This window comes from Anomalospiza imberbis, chromosome 17 (genome assembly GCF_031753505.1).
Source record: "Anomalospiza imberbis isolate Cuckoo-Finch-1a 21T00152 chromosome 17, ASM3175350v1, whole genome shotgun sequence".
NCBI classification, from domain to species: domain Eukaryota; kingdom Metazoa; phylum Chordata; class Aves; order Passeriformes; family Viduidae; genus Anomalospiza; species Anomalospiza imberbis.
Window position 1 is genome coordinate 15,034,583 of NC_089697.1, and position 22,543 is coordinate 15,057,125.

Below are 22,543 nucleotides of genomic sequence, written 5' to 3' on the forward strand. Positions count from 1 at the left end.
CAGCCTGATGCAGATAGTTACCAATAGCAGGAGGAAAGTATCTATGGAAAGTAAAACATTGATAGACAGAAGGTTAAAGGACAAGCAAGCATGTAACCAGGTCCAGTGTTTTCCCTGTAACATGCATGTGGGGGAAGGCAGATAGAGAAAAAAAGCATTAGAAAAGAATGGGATTTTCCTTTATTAGATACTAGGAAACCACTAGGAGCACACTAATTTATGTGTCTCTTTTACCTAAATCAAAACTGAAGAAAGGTGTTAGGTATGCAACCAGGGGAAGAAAATTTACAAATTACATTTTAAAGTAAAGCTTGAGGAAACCAGCATCCACTGTGGCAATTGCACAAATGAAATAAATACATTTTTCTCCTTGCAATATTAGTTTTGCTGCACCATTAGTCTGGAAGTATTACCCCAAATCCAAGGTTCTTTGCTTCTCCAGACCCTAAAGGTACCATTCCATAAATACAGCTTCTAAACCTATTCCTTCATCTATGGTTTGGATGAATGAACTCAGTTTGCTAAATGATTCATACTACTTTGAGTTTTCCTTTCCAATAACTACATGTCAACCACAAATCTTGTTTCCAGATCATTTAGAAAACTGTTAAACATATATAATCCTCACAGAGTCTCCCAGAAACACTCTCTTCATTCCTCATCCCAATCTCTACTTAAAACCTGTCAGTCAGATATGATCTGGCTTAACGATCCTGTGTAGGTACTCTTAGAACCAAACACTTTGTTGGTTCTACTCAGCACAAGCCCACTCTGATTGTTCATTAGTATGAGCTTTGCTTCTTATAGGAGCATCTTGTACCTGCCTTTTTTATGACTCTGATTTGGATCAGCTGTCTGAGGGATCATTTCTCTCACTCATATTGTCAATTTTAAAATCTGGCATTTTCTTCCTTCCAGTGCAGGACCTTATTCACCAGCCTGAAATTTCATCAAAGCTGTCAGTAGCAGAGGTCTCAGGCCAGTTTTCTGTGACTCAGCACCAGGAAACTGTACCATTTCAAAGCACAGAGCATACATGTTAGCAGATGCAATTTGACTGGAAACAGTTGGCCCATGACTGATGTCACAATAGAGAGAGAATTGCCAGCCAGTCAGTCAGACAGGTGTTGTTCCACAAGGCTTCCATATTTCCCTTTTTAAAAGTGGGGATATTTTCCAGTCAGTGAAAACTTCATCAGACTGTCACAACTTCTCAAATTGATGAATTGTGTTTAGCCACTTCTTCTTGTCAGTTCCATACAGGCATCCTGGTGTTGCTGCCTTTGTGTTTGCTGGGATACATTGCTTCTGAGTTCAGAAGAGCTGATCCCTTAGAATCAACCAGTTTTAATATAAAATTTCGATAGCCAAACCAAATTTTATTTTTCTATCTTTTATTTGAAAGAAAGCAAGCAAGCAGCACTGGGTGGCCAGGGAGTCACCGCTCCACTAACAGCACACACCACTACAAGTTCACCAGAGTATATATACTGTTTTTAAGCCTACAAAGCATTTTCCAGTGTGCTTGTGTTAGTCCGAATCAGCAAATATCAATAAACTGAGATCAGAAATTTCATAATCTTTCCAGGTCGTCGTTGGCTTCCTGTCCTTCTTGTGGTCATCTGGAGGGAAGCCTTACCGGTATCTACTACATGATTTTTGTCAAGTGCATCAAGCTTTTTATTATATAAGCATTTAGTCACTTTGTTGTAATATCCCTTTAGCTTTACCACAACTTCCTCTATTTTATTCTAAGCATCAGTCGTCTTGCTACCTCATCTCTTTACTCTGCTATACTTCTTCTATTTCAATGCTGTATTTGGCTATTGGGTCATAAAGCTTCAAAACCGTTCTTTGTAGCTATCCCAGGGAATGCATCCACTTTCAACACAGCAGATACAAGCATTTGCTGATTCCATTGCCAATTGACACAAATCACGAAAACATTTTTCACAGTTTGATGTAGGATATCAGGTTATAACTGTTAAAGTTGCTAAGGCCTATGCTCACCAGGAGGCCCTGTGGGAAAGGCAGAGCTGCAGGCCGGAGGGCTGCAAGTCGCTTGAGGGATGAGAGGCCTTTATGAGTGAGGAGAGTCAGCTGAACGACAGCTGGGAGCGAGGGTTCGATTGGCTGGAGGAACTCGTGGCCACTGTATGAGCAGGAAGCAGCACTGCAGCTGAGCCAGCCAAAGGGTGCCCTCTTTCTGTTAGTTTTTGTCAGGCCTCAGTTTGGTTTCAGGTATGTCAGGTGGAGATTGAAGGTATAAAAAAGGTGCGATTTCTGTAATAAAGGAATCTCCATTGGATGCATAAGGAGCTCTGTGTTGTTTTGTTCCCCATTGCTATAGCTCTCTTGGGCTCCTCATCCTTCTAGGGCATTATCCCATAGGACTCGATCAAGCAGATCCCGTGTGAGTCCAAAGTCTACTCTCCTGAAGTCGAGTACAGTGGGTTTGCCTCTCACCCTTGTCATTGCCCCAAGGATCTCAAAATCCACCATTTCATGGTCAGTGCAGCCCAGGCTGCCCTTGAGCTTCACATTCCCCACTGGCCTGTCCTTGTTGGTGAGAATATGGTGGCATAGCACCTCTCCTCACTGTCTCCTCTACCACTTGGAGAAGGAAGTTGACATCCGTGTATTCCATGAACCTCCTGGATTGCCTGTGCCCTGCTGGGTTCTCCCCCCAGCAGATGTCAGAGTGGTTGAATTAACACATGAAAACTAGGGCTTGTAAACATGAGGCCGTTCCTGTTTGTCTGTGATGACCCTCACTGGCTCATCTTCCTGCTCAGGTGGCCTGCACAGACCCCCACTGTGATGTCACCTGTTCCTGCCCTCCATTTAATCCTGGCTTCCTTAACTCTCAGTCAGCTCCTCATTCATCCCCAGGTGGAGCTCCTTGCACTTCTGCTGGTCACTGGCATAAAGAACAACATTGCCTCTCTTCTCCCCTGCCTGTATCCTTTCATTCCAACCCTCCAGTCACAAGAGTCATCCCAACACATCTCCCTGTTGCTAATTAGATCACAGTCCTGCAGGCACATGAACAGTTCTAACTGAAACGGTTCTCGCTTCAGATGCCTTTGTTTTTTTCACTGTGTGAAGAGCAGAGCCTTGAGTAGGAGGATTGGCCCAGGACCCATCCTTTGGGGATTCTCTGAGGGCAGAAAATGTAAGAGCTCCCAGCTCAGAGAGGCCCCAGCACAGGGAGATCACTGCAACCCAGGGGAGCCCCCAGGGGTCTCACTCAGGACCACTGTTTACAGGGCCACAAGAGATGGGCTTTAGTCACAACAGTGTTTCATCCCAGCCCCACTTCAGGTCAGAAACTTTCTTTGAAAGTGGGAGAACAAGAATATTATGCCGTTAAAAAAAAAAAAAAAAAAAAAAAAAGCAGGAGCTGAACCCAAGGGCTGTTCAAGGCCAAGGCCTACTGAGCATTTTTCAGGTCATGGTGCAGCCTGGGCGGGGGGGATGATGCACCACCATTTATTGGCATCGAACTGGTAAGAGTGGGATAGACTGAAGTTGCCATCCCCCAAAGGCTTTAACTGCATTCAGTGAGTTACAGCTAGACATTCATCCTTGGCATTACTTCTTTCTGTCATGGGGGAAGTATCTCCACTATACATTTTTCCTCATCTTGTCCCATAAACATTTCAAATAAATGTTTGTTAATAGTATGAATGAGTTTCCCTAACCTTTACATGCAGATTTTTTATTTTAAATCTTATCATATAAGAGGTTGTCAGAATCTTCAAGATTTGAGGCTCCCTTTTGTCAAAATAACCACAATTTAAGCTATTAAAAAAAATAGCTCAGAACATGCATTGAGTTTGAGAAGAATGACTCTTCAAAAGCCAAATGTCGACTCAGTGATGGCAAATTTCTTACAATGTTCACAGAAAAGTTTACCCTTTTCTGTTGCCTAATGAAAGTTGCTGCAATACAGCAACTTACTGATTGTCCTGCATGGTTCACCCAAAAAGGTGGATTCACAAAGACTGACAATAGCCAAGTTTAATTCTTATCTGTAATTTTTTATCACTCTCAAAACACAAAGAACAATTCATAAACATATATTTCTAAAACATGCTAGGAAAGCATGTTATTATGCTTAACCCAGAAAATATGTACGGCCCAAGGACGAAAAAGAGTACCTACAACACCGCTAAAACGTATTTATGCATATGGTAGTTTAAAAAATATTCTGATGAAATATAAGGTGCCAGCACTACAATATTAAAACTGCTAAAGCTCGTAATTTTGAATAGAACAACCAAGGATTAACTTTGCTTTACAAACAATTAAATCTGTCCTTAGTTACAAAAAATGCACAAGCTTCTGTAACACAATCCATCTTGTGAGATTCAGCTTCAGCTTTTACACGACACGGCTGATCCTCGAGGTAGATTCCATCCCAAACTGAAGGTGAACATATTGTCTATGGGGTACACCAAATTCAGCAACTAACAGAGTATCCATCAATCAACACAATTCATTTGAGAGCTCTTTGTATATGCACTGAAAAAGGCACTTTGCCATACAGGGTTTGGTTTCTTACTGCAAAGATCACCAAAAGGTAAGAAAGGGGAAACACTGATATGAATTAATCTCATCAAACCCTTTTTAACAGATACTTCCCCCAGCATGTGCAGGGAATAGATTCCAATGTGAATCTCTAGTCAGACAATACAGTCTGTGAGACAAAGAAAACTTCAGTGCCAGGTGTTTTTATCTTTCTTATCTCCAGACAAAACATACTGACTGAGCTGGGCAGACTCCTTGCAGCAACAGAAACCAAGGGCCCATAGGCAAACCAATGAACAGCAAAGGTCTCATGATAAGGGGAGGAAAAAAAAAAAACAAGGAAAAAACGCCCAAAACCCCAGACTGTCTTAAGACATTGTGCTGTATCTGCTCTCCCCACCACCTCTACCACTCATGCTCCCACCAAACTGGTGCTGCCACCAAAGCTGACATAGTCTGCCTGTCCCCTCCCCCAGTCATTCAAGTTTTCTATCCTCACTGAGAAAAAACTGCATGGAAAAAACCCAATGGAGGGGACAGTAAAGTGCCTCATGATTGTATCATAAACTCTGGAACACAGAAGAATCTTTTGAATTAATGCACACAAACAAAAAAAAAAAATGTACACACAAAAAATGGGGGAAATAAGCAAAAAATACTCAACTTCAGGAAAAAATTGTTCTTAACTACACATAAAACTTATCTGTGAAGGCACATAGACACAGTGAGGCATCACTTTCCTCTAGAGATCCAAGTGTCCTCCTGTCTGAGAATTTCTTGCAGTACAAGTCATTTGAGAGGCAAAACCCACCTGATGTTGCAGGACACCCACCTCAAACAGAACAAATTGGCAACATGGTTGTGGTGCAAACACAACAGTGACTTGGGATGAATTACACCAAGAAGCAACTTCTTGCCAGGATTCACTGGCCTGGGAGTAACATGCTGATTTAATTTTCTCATTATAAAATACATTTGAATAAATTACGTTTTAGCATAAACTTCTGTGTGTCAATAGAAACACAAGTGGGTGTTGGATCAGCCTGCCTTTCTCCATGATAAAAACTAGTTTTATTTTTGGCTTCTTAGATTTTGTGGTCTGAAAGGGTAGTTCTCCAGTCAAATTGCAAGTGTCAGAAAACAGAAGTGCTGCATAATTTGCTCAAGACTGTACAAGAAAATGCATTTTAATCCATATCTAGTCCATGGATAGCAATGTTTTCTCAGTGCTGAGTCCATTTAATGCTTTTGAGGTCAATTCCATCCTGCACCATTTCCCAGAGAGGGCTGTAAAGAAAAGGAGAAAACTGAGGGCTAGCTAAAATGCACAGGACACCATCGACAATAATTAAACAGATTTTATCAATGACACAAGGATTTAGGAGATATCTATCTGCCTGTCTTGCCCTTCTGGAGGTCAGTGAGCATCAGGTGATCAGCCCTCAACTGTGTTCTCAACCAAAAATACAAGACATGAGAGGGCAGATGCTTCACTTCATTTCCTGCTCCCACTTTCAGCACAAAGCACTGGTGTCTCTGAGACTGAACCCTAGCATTCTCACTGTCCAGATTAGTCACCAGTCTTTCAGTTTCACCAGAATAAAACAATTTATCAGTACATTAACTTAGTAATATCATCTTTGGCTTAAAATCTCCTAGGTACTGCCCTATGTGCCTACTCTACTCATATTCTTTCTCTGATAAAGGCAGGATCTGGGAAAAGGTTTGGTGTCAGGTTTGTTTCCTTAGAAATTTGTCACTAATGTTAAAATCAGGCACCTACCCAGCTGGGGGACACTGTTGCTGATATAGAGAAATACCACCAGATTACTGAAGCAAACAATTACTTTCAACTAAATAAATCCAATTCTTCCCATGATTATCACACCTAAGAAGTCCTTGTGTTCAACGAGACAATATCTCACCTCATTTCCCTCAGCCTCTTCACGTGCTGTATACACTTCTGCACTGTATAATCCACTTCTTCTTCTGTAGTGAAACGACCGATACCAAACCTAAACCAAAAGAAAATCATTAAGGAAATTAATAACAAGCATATGAAGGGGGTGGAACAAATCTACCATTTATTTTTATTGGGAAAGAAAAATATTTGGAAGCATACAGGCAGACCACACTACACACCTTATAGATGAGTGAGCCAAGTCTTCATCTGTTCCGATTGCCCGCAAAACATAGGAAGGCTCCAGAGAAGCTGATGTGCAAGCACTGGGAAAGGGTAGGCAGGGAAATGTCAGACTTTTGCCTAATCTCCTCCAACAAAGAACAGGTCACTTACCGCTTTACAACACTGTGTATCAACTTCCCCAGCCTCCTAGAAACCACAAGTGAATACAAGCAAGTAAAGTGATATTTCTGCTACTGAAGAAAAAAGAATACAAGAAGCAGGCATTATTGAGAAATGAGAATAATAAATTAGGAGTATAAGGAAAGGAGAGAGAATACAGGTAATACACAAGAATAAACACAATGCCACACAGAGGCAGCAGGAATGCAGATTAAGAGGTAGTTGAAGTAGAGGCTGTGAAAAAAAGACAAAGACAGAAGCTGTCCAGAGAAGATAACACACCAGGAACATAAAAGGGAAAAAAAAAAAGACTTCACAAGCTGCTGTTTGGCAGCAGGACAAATAAAGGAAAACAGTGCACAGAGGGATCCAGAGCAAGATGACTGTAGTTGCCAATAGAGAGAGCATCCACTTTGCAGCAGTATACAGAACTGGTTAAACGCTGTGACTCAGTTTTTACAGGTAGCAACATGCAGTGCCAATTGGAGAGCTGTAAACAGTTCCCCAGTGCACAGAGACTCAAAAGAGATCTTCACATTACAGAAGTGTTTGGCTTCAGGGACAGTCATGTGGAGACTTGCTCTTCCTGCTCATAGAGCCAACTAGTTTCTAATTAGGATATGCTGACAGCTTTGTTCTCAAAGGTGAGAGAAGGGGAGGAGGGGCACCTTTACACTCCATTCATTTAATCATGAACATCAGGTTTGTCTTGGTAACTGAAATATTACTTGTCACTCCTGTAGTCAGGAGAGCTCCATAAAAGCACATGCAATTTTCTTTCTCGCTTTTATTTAACACAGGAACTATGATCTGATTTAATTCAGATACGTGCCCAGCTTCACTAACTGCAGTAAAAATCTGCCAAAGGACAGAAGCTGTTCCAATCTCGATGGCCTTTAGAATGAAAGTGTCACCGGTAGACTTTAAGGCTACTCAAATAACCAGTTTGCAAGGCTAGTAGGTAGGAATTTCTGGGTTAGTTTTTGTGGTTTTGTGGGGGTCTTTTTGTTAGGATATTTTTTGGTTGGTTTTTGTTTAGTTTTGTTTGTTGTTTTTTTCTTCCAGGATAAATAAATTTGACCTTCAGTTGAAATGTGTCACTTAAACACCACTGCAGCATGTAATCAATGCCAGGCTGACTCATTAACCGAATATGCGAATATGGGGCATAGAGGAAACTACTACTTAGTTTTTTACCATCATTAGCAGATGATATTTTCTCTCAAAAATACACTGCTATCCTTCCCATACATTCCACATACCTTCCTGAAGACAGAGCCACATCTTTCAGAGCCATCAGAAGACTCTCCCCTTCCACATATGCAAAAGATAAATTGATGCACCCTACATACAAATAAATGAAATAGAAAAAAGAATCCATCAACTGAAATCTCAGGCAAATTGTTCCCTGCAAAGCAGGATTTGCATCATGTCCTCAAGTGCATTATTCAGCCATGGCCATTAACACAAAGGAGCCAGACAGTACAAATGGGCTCAGAATTTTGCTTGAGTTACCTGGATAGCGATGCTCTTGATCTCCATTCATCACCACATCAGGAACTTCACTCATTATTTTTGTAACTAGTCGTTCTGCCAATTGTGAGATTCGCTTATGGTCATACTAACAAAGAAACCAGAAAAGACATAAATAATAAACAGTGTAAAATCAGACCTCACTCAAACTGTGTCGTGTCACCAGCTGCAAGCAGAATTAAGTAACTGGGTTTGGCCAGACAAGGGAATGAACACAGCTGAAACTTAAACTGTCAAACATTGCCTGCTCTAGACACTGTTTTAAAAGAGAATAACCCCTTGGCTCAGTCTTCACAAATTTTTCAAACTGTTCAGAAAGATTTACCTACACAAGCTACCAAACTGACTTTCATAACAGCACTGAGTTCTTTGGGTTTAAAGACAAGCTAGGCAGTGCAGAAGACTATGCATTTTGCATACAAAAAAGGGCACCTATTACGACAAGTGCCTCTTCTTTCCCAGGAGCTCTCTAACTGTACCACAGAAAGACATGGACTTGCAAATGACTATGAACTCAGCTTTTACAATAAGTAACCTGCATGGTGAGAAATGCCCATGTGCAGTGTCTTGTTCTAGACTGAAAAATGAGGTCACTTATACCAAGAAAGCATTGTGGTCTGGGATCAGCTTTGAAACACAGAGCTGGCCACATGCACACATTCATGCTTGTTTAACCTTGAAAAAGTTAAAAGAAAATCAGGCTAGCTCCAACACCATTGGTTTTAAAATGCCATAACTCTGCCACGCAAGGAGAAGAATCCAGATCTGAGGTTTGTGCAGAATTCAGACTCTGCAGGCTCCCTAGACTCAACTTCCATAACCATACAGCTCAAATGGTGGAATTCTATCTGTCTCCTGGAAAGAAGCCTGATCCTTGGGTGCAGATATCTGGCCTATGCATCCCATTGTCACTGTAAGCATTTTTCATGTTCCAACTGTAAGGAAGGCATTGATGCCCACAAACCCAGTGTAGCAGCATACAGAGGCTCAGACACCAGACCTAGCAAGTAAACTTTACTGTCCAAGCTAGGAAAAAAAAGAAAATAAATTCTTAGTTGCAAAGTTGCAGTAAACTTGAACTTATACTTAACAGGTACAATACATATTATAACAGACTGGGAAGTCTTATTTTTTCAATACACATTACATAAACATGACAGTAATTTCAAAGATGTTGCTAATACACATATGCATGATAGAGAATAAATACAAGCACATAAAAGCCACATTTTACTAAAACTGACTGTCAATTGTAGCCTTGCTGTAGAAAACTATGACTCCTCAAGGAAAAAAAAAACTTTAGAAAGAAATTAAAATTACCCAAAAACATCTCTTAAATTCTCAAAACATTCACTTAATCCTAAAACATGAGAATCAAATTTAATTCAGTTACATGGATGCAAAAAGACCTAAGAAATCCAAGACTTAAATGGCTCTGTTACACTATTTTCTGGAACCCAGGACAAGTATCTTGTTGCACATACCTCCATCTCTTGCTGTGCCACTTCACATGCTGCCCCCAGTCCCACTGCCAGAGGTGTGGGCACAGTCCCAGACCGCAGTCCTCTCTCCTGGCCTCCCCCACTCTGCAGGGGCTCGAGCCTGACACGTGGTCGACGGCGAACATAGAGAGCACCAACCCCTTGGAATCAAGAAAAGTTGTTTTACCATATGCCCAGAGTTCTGAAATTATGAAGAGGGACTCCAAGCTTTGGTAACATTCCTTATTTCCACAGCAAATACACATGTGGACACTTAACTGGAGAAAAATAAAGCAAACAAGTTCAGTATTATTTTCTGTTTGTCCCCAGTAACCATTTTGAGGCTCACAGAACCAAATTTTCATGTCTTCAAGTGCCCTAGTACACTTAAGGAGTGACTGTTACCACAGGAAGGACAGTTGCAGCATCCAGGCATAACAAATGGTGAAAATTTATGTCTGTCATCTGTCCAAACTTACTAGTGGAAAACTTAGTCCTTGTCCAGAGATAATGTCTTCAGCTCTCAGCAGAACTCATACAGAAAAAAAAAAAAAAACCTTGATAAAAAATAAGAATTTTGTCTTTTGTTTCCAAATAGGATATACCATACAGCAAACCTGATTTCTGGCTCTCGTAACACCCTGTCACAAACCAAATGGACATAATAGCTGGATTTTTAGTATTTGTCAGTGAACCAGAAAATGCATAGCTGCATATTTAACCCCATTCTGCAAAGAAAAAGCACAATTGGAATTGGGGGAATGGAGCCACTGGAAGCAGAATACAATCAAAAATCACCAGTCAGTTACCTTTTGGTCTCCTTGTTTCAAATCACACTCTGGTCTAAACTTTGCCCTATATCCAAGTGAATTAATTTCAATAATTTGAGCATTAATTCTGCTTCACACCAAGCAGATGAGTCCTGAAAAACCCACTGCTGCAATGCTGCCACTATCATACAACACTGTTTCTTCCTTCAGCGAAGCCACCTCAACCCATCTAGCATCGAAGACCCACTTACCGCATCTCTATGCTGGCAGCAGTGCCTGAACTGCTCTGAAGTCTGTCCAACACCATTCAGAACAGTTTTCTACATCTTAAGTAAATGACACTATGACAAATGGGTTTGACTTCACACCTTGTGTAGTTACCTTAAGATAGCTATGGAAACAACAATTCCCTATAAAGCACTTCAGTGAGTACCTTTGGGCCCATAAATTTTATGGCCACTGATGCTCATTAGGTCAATTTTCATGTTGTTGACGTCCATAGGAATTTTACCAATCGCTTGTGCAGCATCCGTGTGGAAGAAAACTTTATGTGCACGGCAGATCTCACCTGTAATAAAAACACCAAACCAAAACCAGATTACCTTAACTAATTGCTATGATCCCAAAAATTCCAGCAATGGATCTAAAGCACAACTGAATCTAAACCAATAGCAAGTTATTGAGGTATCTGAGGTGACAAAGGTAGAAATGGGGGCTGTGATTTTTTTTTACAGTGAAGTGGCTAAAGCTGCGCAGGGGCTACTGTAGCTTGATGCCTTGGCACAGGTTTAGGCAGGTAAGACTACAGTGGATTTCTTCAGTTGAGAAGTTAAAAAGTATTCTACTGTTAAGAACTGAGATTATTTCCAAACCCACATCTAACAAGTTTAAGAACTGGTTGCATGAAATATCAAAATCTCCACACAGAAATGAATCCACAGTTGGAAAAATTTGTTTTTTCTTAGTTCTTTTTCTTTTCAATGTCCAGTACAAGCCAGCCTTCCTTTTAAGTTTGTATTTTCCATGTATTTTTATGTCATTCCCTCTATTTTCCAAGTTTTCCAACACGCAGCTTCAAAAACATTCTCAGAATTGTCACACACACATATTACTACCACATGAAGTCAATCAAGTCTGTAACCAGGCTAAAATATATCAAAAAATAATGTATTGTTCATGGGCAGTAATTGTATCTATTATTTGTGTGATCAAAAAAATCACAACGTATCTTCCACAGAATCTGCACAGCTGCATCTGAGACCTCTCCTCTGCACAAGAGGTTCAACATGGTACTTCACAGGATAAGTAACCTCCTTGTGGTCCAGCAAGGTCAGGCCACAAGCAATTAAAACATAAACTTTAAGGGATTTAGAGATTTTAGAGGAGCTAAGATTTTAGTTAGAGATACGCCTTACTAGAGTTAATTAAAATAAATGAGTAGGCCTTGATGAAGCTAAGAGTTAGTAGTTAACTAGTAATTGATTGCTTGTCAACACAATGTTCAGTTAGCTGGGTTTATAATGAAGAATATAGAACCTGACAAATAGCTTTTAGGAACATAAGACAGTTGTGGGCCTTCTCTGTTCTGAAACCAATGGAAGACAGGGAATGGGCGTTCTACCAAGGTTCATTTGTCCTATTTGCATTGAAAAGGTAGAAAAATCAGAATGAGGAAGACTTCATTTCCTTCCTCATTTTGGGACCCCTCCCCATGAAAGGGACCACCGACCCATTTCAAGGAACAAACTACTCATGCTTAATTGCTTTTGAAATGATTAGCATATGAAGCAAGGAATGGGATGTACCAAAATTATGACTGTGAGTCTGTATTTTGGGTATTCACTACTTGTATGGATAAAAGGACTCTGTAATCATTTGAAAGGCGCACTGTGCATTTGGGAGCTATGCTGCACGCTGCCCGACGTCGCAATAAACATACACTTCCTAATTTCAAACTGTTAGAGAGTTTTTGTCCGTCACAGTTGGATATCAGTACCAGATCAGTATGTGTATTTCTTTAATAAATCACAATACCAGGCCACAGGCCACACGGTAACAGGGCCTCAGGCTCCCTCTGCAAGGCCTCAGGCCTGACCTCTTGGACCTGTTCAAGGTGTTATGAGAACATACCAGGGAAACTAGAGCTGGCACCAGCTGTCTCTGGCATTTAAACATGGGACCATAGTAAGAACCTTGACAATATAAGTACAGGAGGAAAATAAGAATCCTTGGGCCTATAAGCAACTCACTGATGGTCAAATGCTTGTCAAAAAAGAAACGGAACCAACCTTGGAAAACCTTGGCAAAAATGCTGCTTTGAGCTTAATGAAGAAAGAAATAAATGCAGCAGCTAAGCAAGAAAACCAGGTGCACAACAAGATGCCTGACACAGCCTAAGAAAACAATACCCTATGGAGTATGCACTCCAGAGCAGAGCCAAAGCCAAAATATTGTCTAAAAACTCAAACATCTTATGAAAGGATATCTTGAATATGAAGGTGTGCTGGTTTTGGCTGGGGTAGAGCTAACTTTCTTCACAGTGGCTAGTATAGGTCTGTGTTTTGGATTTGTGTTGAACGCAGGGGTAACAATAGATGTTTTTGATATTGCTAACCAGGGCTTGCACAGAGCCAAGGCCTCTTCTGCCCATCGTATGGCCATGCTGTCTAGGGGGCTTGGGGTACCTGAGAGGCTAGGAGGAGACACACCCAGGACAGGTGACTCAAACTTACCAAAGGGATATTTCAGACCATATGACATATGCCATACACTCTCAGTAGAGAAAACTGGGAGGAAGAAGGTGGAAGGGGGAGACATTTGGAGTGATGCTGTTTGTCTTCCCAAGTCGTCACTGCATGGGATGGGGCCCTGCTCTCCTGGATGTGGAGGAACACTTAGAATTCTTTGTTTTTCTCTGCTTGTGTGCATGGGTTTTGCTTTCCATATTAAACTGTCTTTATCTCAACCCATGAGTTTTCTAGCTTTTACCATTCCAATTGCCTCCCCGATCCTGCTGGTGGGGGAGTGAGTGAGTGGCTGCAAGGTGCTTGGTTGCCAGCTTGGCTGAAACCAGGTCAGAAAGGGTATGTGCATATATTTTGCTACTGTCACAGGAAACTGTGAACACATCATCTGCAATCCAGGGATCTGGAGGATCATCAGGGAGGCACCTGCTCACCCTGCTCATTCCAACAACCTTGGTTCTCCAGGGTCTCCCTTCATCTGCTGAGGTCCCTGTCACTCCACCTGACGGCTCAGAGCCTGGCTCACCCTCTCCCTGCCTCCTGTTCCAGAAGCGTAGCTCTTCAGTGGGCTTTTGGCCTACAAAGCAATTGTTCATGACTATATATGACAATACTGGGGGAAGGATTGTCCAAGTGTGGTGCTCACCATCCTCTCCCACTCCAAACCCTGCACATTTCTTCTCTTAAACCCTACATGTGCTCAATAAATCATTATAGTATATAAGCTCAATTTTGGCCAGTTATTCTGTACAATTTTTTCATCCATCATACAGTCTCTAATGAATTGCAGCTGATCCATCCAGAGCAAGGATTGCTGCTATGCTCACCATAAAGGTACTGAATTTCATTCTCATTTCCCCTTTGAAATCAGTTTTTATTTGGGGCAGCAGTATTATTTATTTATATTACATTTTTTTATTTTAAAATATTTATGTTATTATTTTTTCCTTATCTATATTACACCTAATATTTTGCATCAGTACCATTTGGGGATGAAAACATTATCTAAAATGAAGCAGAAGCAACCTTAACTGGCATGTAGAAGCCACAGTGTACTTACCAATGTCATGAATTGGCTGCTTTACTCCTATTTCATTATTTACAGTCATTACAGAAACCAAACTTGTATCGGGCTGGAATGCAGCCTCCAGCTCCTGGTCAAAGATTCAGAAGGACAAAAGTTGTGACTAACAGAGAAGCAAGATTCCTGTGCACATCTTCAATTTACCAGGAACTCAACCACTAGTCCCTCATTTGCAACAAACACCTGGGGTTCTGACAAACAGCCCCGGGGAGAACACTAACCCACGTGAACATTAAATGCCTGTAGGAAAAGAAGCAAATCAATTGTGTTTCTGCATGTCCTAAGCCTTCAATGCACCTGGCACCCCACTTGATTAAATCAAATCTCAACAGGCTTTGCTATACCCTGTAAATGTCTCTGAACTATTTCTTTAATGAATTAACCTCCCGCAGAACAGCTTAAGACTCTTCTAGCCAAGGTGAGGCTGGCTGTAAAGGAACTGCTTTTTATACAAAAGTCACATCACACCTGCAGCAACATGCTCAGAAAACACGACTCATTACTGTGCCCACAGGCTGATCCCTCGGTCCCATCACACACACCAGCGCTCTCCATGGCAGGTGAGGCACTGGGAATAAAACTGTTGCTGTCTTGTGCTACAGGACATCAATGATGAACTAAAACCATACAACTTCTAAATTTTAGGGCTGCAGCCAGTACATACAGAAGGGCTGGCTCATGGACAGCCATAAGAACTACTGTAATCACTGAAACAACGCCTCAAGTACTGGGCTCCTTATAGGGTACTCAACAGCTCCACCTGCACAGCAGCAGCTGAACAGTGGGACAGGAGGTGGATGTTCTGCTTGAGAAGAAGTGTAGGACATTAGACAGAACAGAAAATCCTTCTCCAGATCTGACAGATTTGACCATGATTCTCATTCTACTTTGTGATATTTATTATCCTTTCCTCTTTTTCATCTAGAGGACACAAGGTTTTGAGCATCAATTTGAAGCAAAAACCTCTTCTTTTTAGTTTCTTTCTGTCAGTAACAACTTACCTTCAGATCTATGAGCCCATTTTTTTTAACAGGTAGATATGTGATGCGAAAACCTTCTGTTTCCAGGGAACGACAAGAATCCAACACACACTTGTGCTCTGTTTGTGTAGTAATGATATGCTTTTTTCTGGATTTATAGAACCTTGCAACACCCTGTCAGGCACAGTCCATGAAAAAGAAATTAGCCACTGAAGAAAGCAGGCATTACACAGTATGACTGGAAATAGGAAATTACTACTTATATATAGTTCATTTGTATCTACCCTGTTTGACTCAAGTCGTGAGTCTAAAAGGTACTGACACATAATCCACACTATATATCTCCATCAGCACCTGCTTTTCGAAGCATTTTTCTTCTCAAAAACTCTGTGAAAATGTTTATTGCTGTTAAGCTGTAGAAGTCATTAAGCAAAGCATTTTTTGGAAAACTTTTGCAGTGGAGTCATGAACACTGAGAAGTCTGAACAACTATGTACTACATACACGACCTAGTCTTCATCAGAAAAAAAGTTTCTAATCCGCATGCCCACTATATTTCACAATAAAGATTTTAATTACATAAGCAGAAGGAATGTATTTAGTGCATGCGTGATAAACATCAAATATTTTACACTGCCTTCAAAATCATGTCCTTGGTACCAAAACATTCCTCCATGTATTTCCTCCACATATGTAACAGAGTATCACAGAAAGTAAATCCAGAAATGCAAATATGTTATAACCCAACATATTAACATTCAAATTGTTGAGAGATGCATGCAGTTCTTAAATACATAATTTTAACATAATAAATAAGAATCAGTATAAACTTTTTACCTTAATTGCCATATTATTGGATTCTGTTGCACCACTGGTAAATATAATTTCCCGTGAATCAGCTCCTATTAAATCTGCAACTTGCTGTTTAAAAAGAAATAAAAATTTGACGTGTTAAGAAAACACACAATAAATTCACTACAGCAAAGTACATGTGAAATGTTTTCAAGAATATTCCCTTGAGATTCAAAGGATTACAGCTGGTACCTAACAAAGTTATGCTAAGAATAGTCTAAATATCTGAATTATAAAATACACAAGGAATCCACAGTCATTAGAAGTGGTGTTAAGCATTAACCTGTTATAAAAAAGATAAAAGATTAAGTAGACAAAAACCCATTACATGTTACTTCAAAAAAATGATAAACATCCTTGCCTAAGATGAGAAGAATTATAAGATATGGAGTTCGTCCAATGACTGGAGCAACATGCTTGTGATTTCAGGAAACCAATAATACTGTGGCACTTAAAGTATCGGTTTCTGCCATTTCAGTTGCTCTAATCTCTCACTGCTGGAGCAAGTGCTGGCTTCTGCATCTGGGAATGGAGAGCCCTGGGAGTCCAGACAGACTGGGGAACAAGAGGCTGGAGACCAGCACCACAGAAAGAGACCTGGAAGTTTGGGCTGAGGGCGAGTGGAACAGGAGCCAGCAGTGCCTTGGCAGCCCCAAGGGGCAGCCCTGTCCTGGGGGACATCAGGCCCAGCACTGCCGGCCGAGCAAGAGGGTGACTGTCCCACGTTGCTCTGCACTGGGGAGGCCTCACCTCAGGTCCTGGGGACAGTTTGGGGCAAATCTATATAAGGATATGAAGTTATTAGAGAACATCCAGAGGAGGGCCATGAAATGGTTAAGGGCCTAGAGGAGAGTCTGTAAAACAAACAGCTGAGGTCACTTGGTTCTTTCAGTGTGAAGAAGAGGAAACTGAGGTCAGTCCTCACTGGGGGCTGCAGCTTCCTCATGAGGGGCATCAGACAGGCAGCTCTCTGCTCTCTGTGACCAATGACAGGGCTTGAGGCAACAGATAGAACTGTGTCAAGGAAGTGTAGGCTGGATATTAGGAAAAAGAGTTTTTACCCAGAGGGTGGTCAGGCACTGGAACAGGCTCCCCAAGGAAGTAGTTACAGGCTTAAACGAGCCACAGTTCAAGGAGTGTTAGGACAACACTCTCAGGTACATGGTGCGCTTGTTGGGGTATCCTGTGCAGGCCAGGGTTGGACTTGATGATCCTTGTGGGTCCCTTCCAACTGGAAGTATTCTATAAGTCTATCATTTCCTGCAATAAATCTACTAAAGTACAGCTAAGCAAAGAGGAAGATGCTAAATCCAGCCCACAGACAACAGGGTTTTTTTTCTTCCTTCTTCTGTAAGGTTCTTTTGACCCTGATTTTCCTCAGCAGCAAGAAAACCAACATGACCGTGGAGAGCCGAAGACTCACCTGCCTCGCTTTCTCCATGGCAGCCTCGCTCTCCCAGCCGTAGGCATGGGTCCTGGAGTGGGGGTTGCCATAGTAGGCTGTCAGGTATGGGAGCATGCTGTCCAGGACTCTGGGATCCTGTGGAACACAAACCACCCAGCCTTAGAAAAGGAGAAGGGAAACTATATCTGTTCTCTCTGGACATGCCCCCTTGCCACAGTATAAGCAGCACTTCTGTTGCAGTGTCTTGCTTTAGCTTTAGGTCTGACCTTGAAAACTTGAGGCTATTGCATGTTACGTGTAACACAGGTATTCCGCAATTATGTTCTGTGCATGTAACCCTGGTCTGCACTGAAGGTCAAAGAAGAACAACATCATTTGAGAAAAAAGAATCACAGACCGGTTTGGGGTGGAAAAGACTTTAAAGCTTATCTTGTTCCACGTCCTTGCCACGGACAGGGACACACCTTCCACTAGGTCAGGTCGCTCCAAGCCCCATCCAACCTGGCCCTTCTTCTGAACAGCAAAAATACAAGGTCTTAAAATGTTAAGAAAAATGTCAGATCAGTATTTTGCCTGAATTCACTTCCTGCTTCTCTCAACGGTCTCCCCTCCCGCAGGGGTCGGTGCGTGCCCCTCAGCGGCTCCGCCACGCTCCCGCCCTGCGGCACTGCCCATCCAGGGGGCTGCCCCAGTGTAGCTACAGCCCTTCCGGGGGATGCCTGGACTGCCCTGTGGTGACAGGAACAGCCTGTGTCGCTACAGGCGGCGCCGAACGCCGCCTCTGTCCCCCACGGCAGCTCGGGACACACGCGACCGCTCGGGCAAGAGAACCGGGAGTGTGGGGACCCCGCTCCGCTTCCCATGCTCGGTACGGCCCTTACCAGCGGGGTAGTGGCCTGGACATCCATGTAAAGCGGCCGAGGAGCACCGCCGCCATCGCTTTTTCGCCCTGAGGGGAGAAGAGGGGGAAAGTTGCTGTCAGGGGTCGGCAGGAGCGGGGGAGCTGTCACTTCCCGGACAGGGGCTCTACCCGACTGCGGCCTTACCCGGTCCCGGTCCCGGTCCCGGTCCCGGTCCCGGTCCCCCCGCTCGGAGCCGCCGCGGGGCTCGTTCGCCCCTCAGGGCCGCCAAGCGCCGCCACAGCAGCATAGTGCGCGACGGACAGAGCGCGGGCGTGCCCGCCTCTTCCGGGGCGTCACGGCGCCCGCCGGAAGCGGGGCCCAGACAGGCGGAGGTGCGGTGCGGCCTAGAGAGGTACGGGCGGGGTGGGGGCCCGGGCCCGAGAACGGGAACGGGGGGGCCGGGGCGCTGGTGAGATGAAGCGCGCGCTGAGGACCCGGTTCCCCTACAAGAGCTCTTGCGCCTCGCAACGGCGATAGCCGCCGTTCCCGGGGGGTCCACGGCCTGAGCCTCTTGCACTAAATCCTCAGCCTCGCCTCCTAAGGGTGAGTTCACTGCCCGCTCCTCTGCCTCCGAGACCAGCGGCAGCCGGGATCGTCGGGCCAGCAGCGGAGGCTCCATCAGGTGCCACGTGCGCTGCTCACTGGGGACTGAGAGCACACAGGGTGAGGCCCCGAAACAGCCTCGGCAGCCACAGCGGCGCTCGCAGGAGCTTGTTGAGGGGAAACAAGGCTGTTTTCCCCTCCTTGTCCTTCCTACCTGACAGGCAAGGAAACAAGCCTGGGAACCAGCACAACCTCCAGAGCTGCACGCGCAAGAAGCTCTGAGCTGCACGGCCTGGCCTGCCAGCCCAGTTTGGTTATAGAAGTCTGTTAGACAAAGCAGTAAATCGATGTGGGTATTGTCCTTTCTTTTTTAGATGCCTGTGACCGTGGGCCCATATGGGCAGTCGCAGCCCAGCTGCTTTGACAGAATAAAGATGGGTTTCATGATGGGCTTTGCAGTGGGCATGGCTGCAGGAGCGCTGTTCGGCACATTTTCCTGCCTCAGGTATGCCTAGGAAATGGCTTCCACAGACAAGTGGTGAGAGGGCAATAGCCAGAGAGAAGTGGTCATGTTATGGGGTTGGGAAGGGATTGGATCTCGTCTTGTGCCAGTCCCATGAGTGGAACTTTGTGACTCTCAACTACTGCAGTAAGCCCCTGGCCTACAACATATGAGTCTGGTGCTGGCAGGGCATCACCTCTGGGTGCCCTGTATGCCCGGAGGTCACAGTTTCACAGACCTTTCCTTGCCTTCTTCTAAGGGAGGTTCATTGGGAAGCTGAGGCTGTGGAGGATCACCTCCAGGAGGAACCAGTTGAATTGTCTATGCAGATACATGTTCAGCCCTCTCCTGGCCCTAAAGCTTATTGAGGTGCTCTGTAAGCTCTCAGTGTCTGTGTTGAGGTCCCTTTGTGTGTCCCATGCCCTGCACAGAGGCAGTTATCAAACTGACCCTGAGTGTGAATGGTAGGAGTGTGGGTAGTCCCATGGCTGGCATTGGCACAGTCCCACTGTGCAATGGAGAGGGACAATATTCCACCTTCCCCTAGGACTCAGCATGCTTATGTGAAAAGAAGCTGTGTTTGTTGCTCTGTGTTTACTCTGGTACTGCTGACTGGCTTTGCACATCATCTATGACAAAGAATTACTGAAGTCAGCTCTTTCCTCCTTCACAGAACTCTTGTTGTTTGATGGTTTTTACCTGTGATTAAACATGGGAGATGATTTGGTAATGAGGTGAAGGAGGAAAAGGCACAAATCTTAATCCAATGGGAGCTTGAAATTTTCTAATCTCTCTCAGTTCCCAGAGGGTAAGCAGCATGATGCTGGCAGAAGATACATATTAAGGGCATTTAGAAGAACCAGTGAGAGTGGTTCTGTCATACTTGAATGACACAGCTACAGTACATCTGCTGTTCCATTTTTGAGGGAAAAAATCTCATGTTTTAAGAATGAAGTGCATGAAATTCTTTAGACCCTAAAGTCACTGCAGTGTTTAAAAGCCAAATGTTACAAGAGCTTCTTGAGACAGAACAATTATGTTTTAGTCTGACCTCAGGTAAGGAAAAAATGGAGAACAGAAAAACCTTTTGAAGTTTCTAGGCCTTTCAGGTGTCTCATATTAAAAACACAGAGTCAGTAGTAAATAGAAAGTTAATTTTAAATTGGTGATTTTAAAAAGACTGCCACTGCAGCTAGAGATGATGGACACTCTTTTTGTACTCTGGCAAGTGAAATACTTGGACAGCTTTTTTTTTTTTTTTTTTTTTTTTTTTTTTTTTACTGTATTAAGGGTATTTAGGAGACCAGGATGCAAAGATGTTCCTGCTCAAGGTGTTACAGGAAGGTTCCATTGCAGGAAAAAATACACATGGGCCATGTGAGTTGAGGGCTACCCAAGAGCCCCTGCAGTAGCACAGGGCACTGCAGCCAGTCCCTGGGGAGGCAGCTGTACAATTGCACAGATTTAGACTGAAGAAGTGTTCAATCTGCAGCCATGAGCTGATTGTCTCAGATGTTTTCTGCTGCATGTCTGTGACCTGTCAGATTTCAGCTTTTTTATAATTTCTGTGATTTTCTTTATCTCAGGATTGGCATGAGAGGACGAGAGCTGATGGGTGGAGTTGGCAAAACGATGATGCAAAGCGGTGGGACGTTTGGGACATTCATGGCCATTGGTATGGGAATACGCTGCTAATCTGGAGTTTGGGATTTATCCCAGAGTGCCCCCACCCAGCCATTCCTCTGCTGTACAATAATAAAATCTTTAGATACCTGGAAGTGAGAGCTCTTAATGAAACAGCACAGTCCTACCCTCTGTGCTCTGCTGATTGTAAGCATGCTTTTTACAAAATTTCTACTTTCTTTCCATTCTCTTTCTCCCAAAACAATGAGAATAATTATTTTTACTACACTGAACTTCCTGTTTTACAGATATAAGTACACCACATAAGTTTCTCCCTTTGGCACTTGGGCAGCTCACATTGCCCATGTGGATGTGAAGCTCTCTGTTCCTTCATGAGTTCCTGAGTCTAGGAAAGTTAGATGATGGGTACTTCAGATGAATTATCACATTTCTGTCCTCTTCAAAATATAGGTGGGTTGAAGCTGGTCCATTTCCGAGTTCCAAGTGTCATGGGGCAGATGCCCTCAACAGAGGAAGGGGCCCCAGGATTCAGGCAGCTCCCATAAGAGCTGTGCTCCCAGAAACAAAGCCTTTTCTTTAACTCTGGTTAAGCAGGCCTAGAAGGTGGCCAGGACTAACCTAGGAGAGCAGGAGAATCCCTCCTGCTTTTCACCAGCCCCAGAAGCACTGCCTGCAGCTGACCTAGGAAAGGGTGTTGTAGTCTTTCATTACTTGCCTTTTGAAATAAGGCCTCTTTCTGATCCTCCTTTAGTTCTGTGTAAGGAAAATGTGAGCAACAGCACTACCTCAACTGGCACCTGTACAGCCTGGACCTGGTACAAGTGCCTTTTCCCCAGTTTTTAAGGCAGAAACACAAATTCACCACTCAAAGCCTGTTCTCAGATGAAGCACACCTAGAGAGCCAGCTCCACTTCTTCATTTGTTACTATTCCCAAGATCCTACTGTATTCCCAGCCCCTCTCCAACTTTACCCTTTTGCTTGCCTCTAGTTCTTTGATTAAGGACAGGCCCTTGCCCCACTGCAGCTCAAGGACAGCTACAGCCCCAGAGGCTGCAGAGCAGGTCCTCTCCCCACTATACTACAGGCACACCAGCAGCATTGCTGCCTGCCCCACCTACACCCACTCCCGAGGAATGTTCTGTTCTCCCTACTCTCTCCCTCTTGGTCTTTTCTTAGTGGTTAAAAAGGCCAGGGAGATGGAACAAAGATAGAAAGGGCAAAGCACAGGGGCAGGTTCCCTCTAGAAACCAGATTAAAAGCAAAT

At 43.4% G+C, this 22,543-nt stretch overlaps 2 protein-coding genes across 4 annotated transcripts; one reads left to right on the forward strand and one right to left on the reverse strand.

The window, feature by feature from the left end:
* Positions 1–5,443: 5,443 nt before the first annotated feature.
* Positions 5,444–18,870, reverse strand: NFS1 (NFS1 cysteine desulfurase). Of its 2 annotated transcripts, XM_068208153.1 has the most exons (13): positions 18,734–18,868; positions 18,569–18,636; positions 17,706–17,822; positions 16,268–16,351; positions 15,452–15,604; positions 14,427–14,520; positions 11,056–11,190; positions 9,856–10,013; positions 8,354–8,459; positions 8,101–8,182; positions 6,676–6,759; positions 6,459–6,548; positions 5,444–5,820 (listed from the first exon to the last, which is right to left on the reverse strand). In XM_068208153.1, exons 1-13 carry the CDS (start codon positions 18,834–18,836, stop codon positions 5,757–5,759), a joined length of 1,338 nt encoding a protein of 445 aa, XP_068064254.1. In that variant the 5' UTR covers positions 18,837–18,868; the 3' UTR covers positions 5,444–5,756. The 2 variants fall into 2 exon arrangements, with proteins under 2 accessions (XP_068064254.1, XP_068064255.1); XM_068208154.1 differs by lacking the exons at positions 5,444–5,820; positions 6,459–6,548; positions 6,676–6,759 and adding an exon at positions 6,811–6,865 and having other exon boundaries at positions 18,734–18,870.
* ROMO1 (reactive oxygen species modulator 1) lies at positions 18,811–21,412 on the forward strand. Of its 2 annotated transcripts, none has more exons than XM_068208158.1 (3): positions 18,811–18,941; positions 19,507–19,637; positions 21,221–21,412. In XM_068208158.1, the coding sequence occupies exons 2-3, from the start codon at positions 19,507–19,509 to the stop codon at positions 21,327–21,329; spliced, it is 240 nt and encodes a 79-aa protein (XP_068064259.1). In that variant the 5' UTR covers positions 18,811–18,941; the 3' UTR covers positions 21,330–21,412. The 2 variants fall into 2 exon arrangements, with proteins under 2 accessions (XP_068064259.1, XP_068064260.1); XM_068208159.1 differs by having other exon boundaries at positions 18,904–18,926.
* Positions 21,413–22,543: the final 1,131 nt, after the last annotated feature.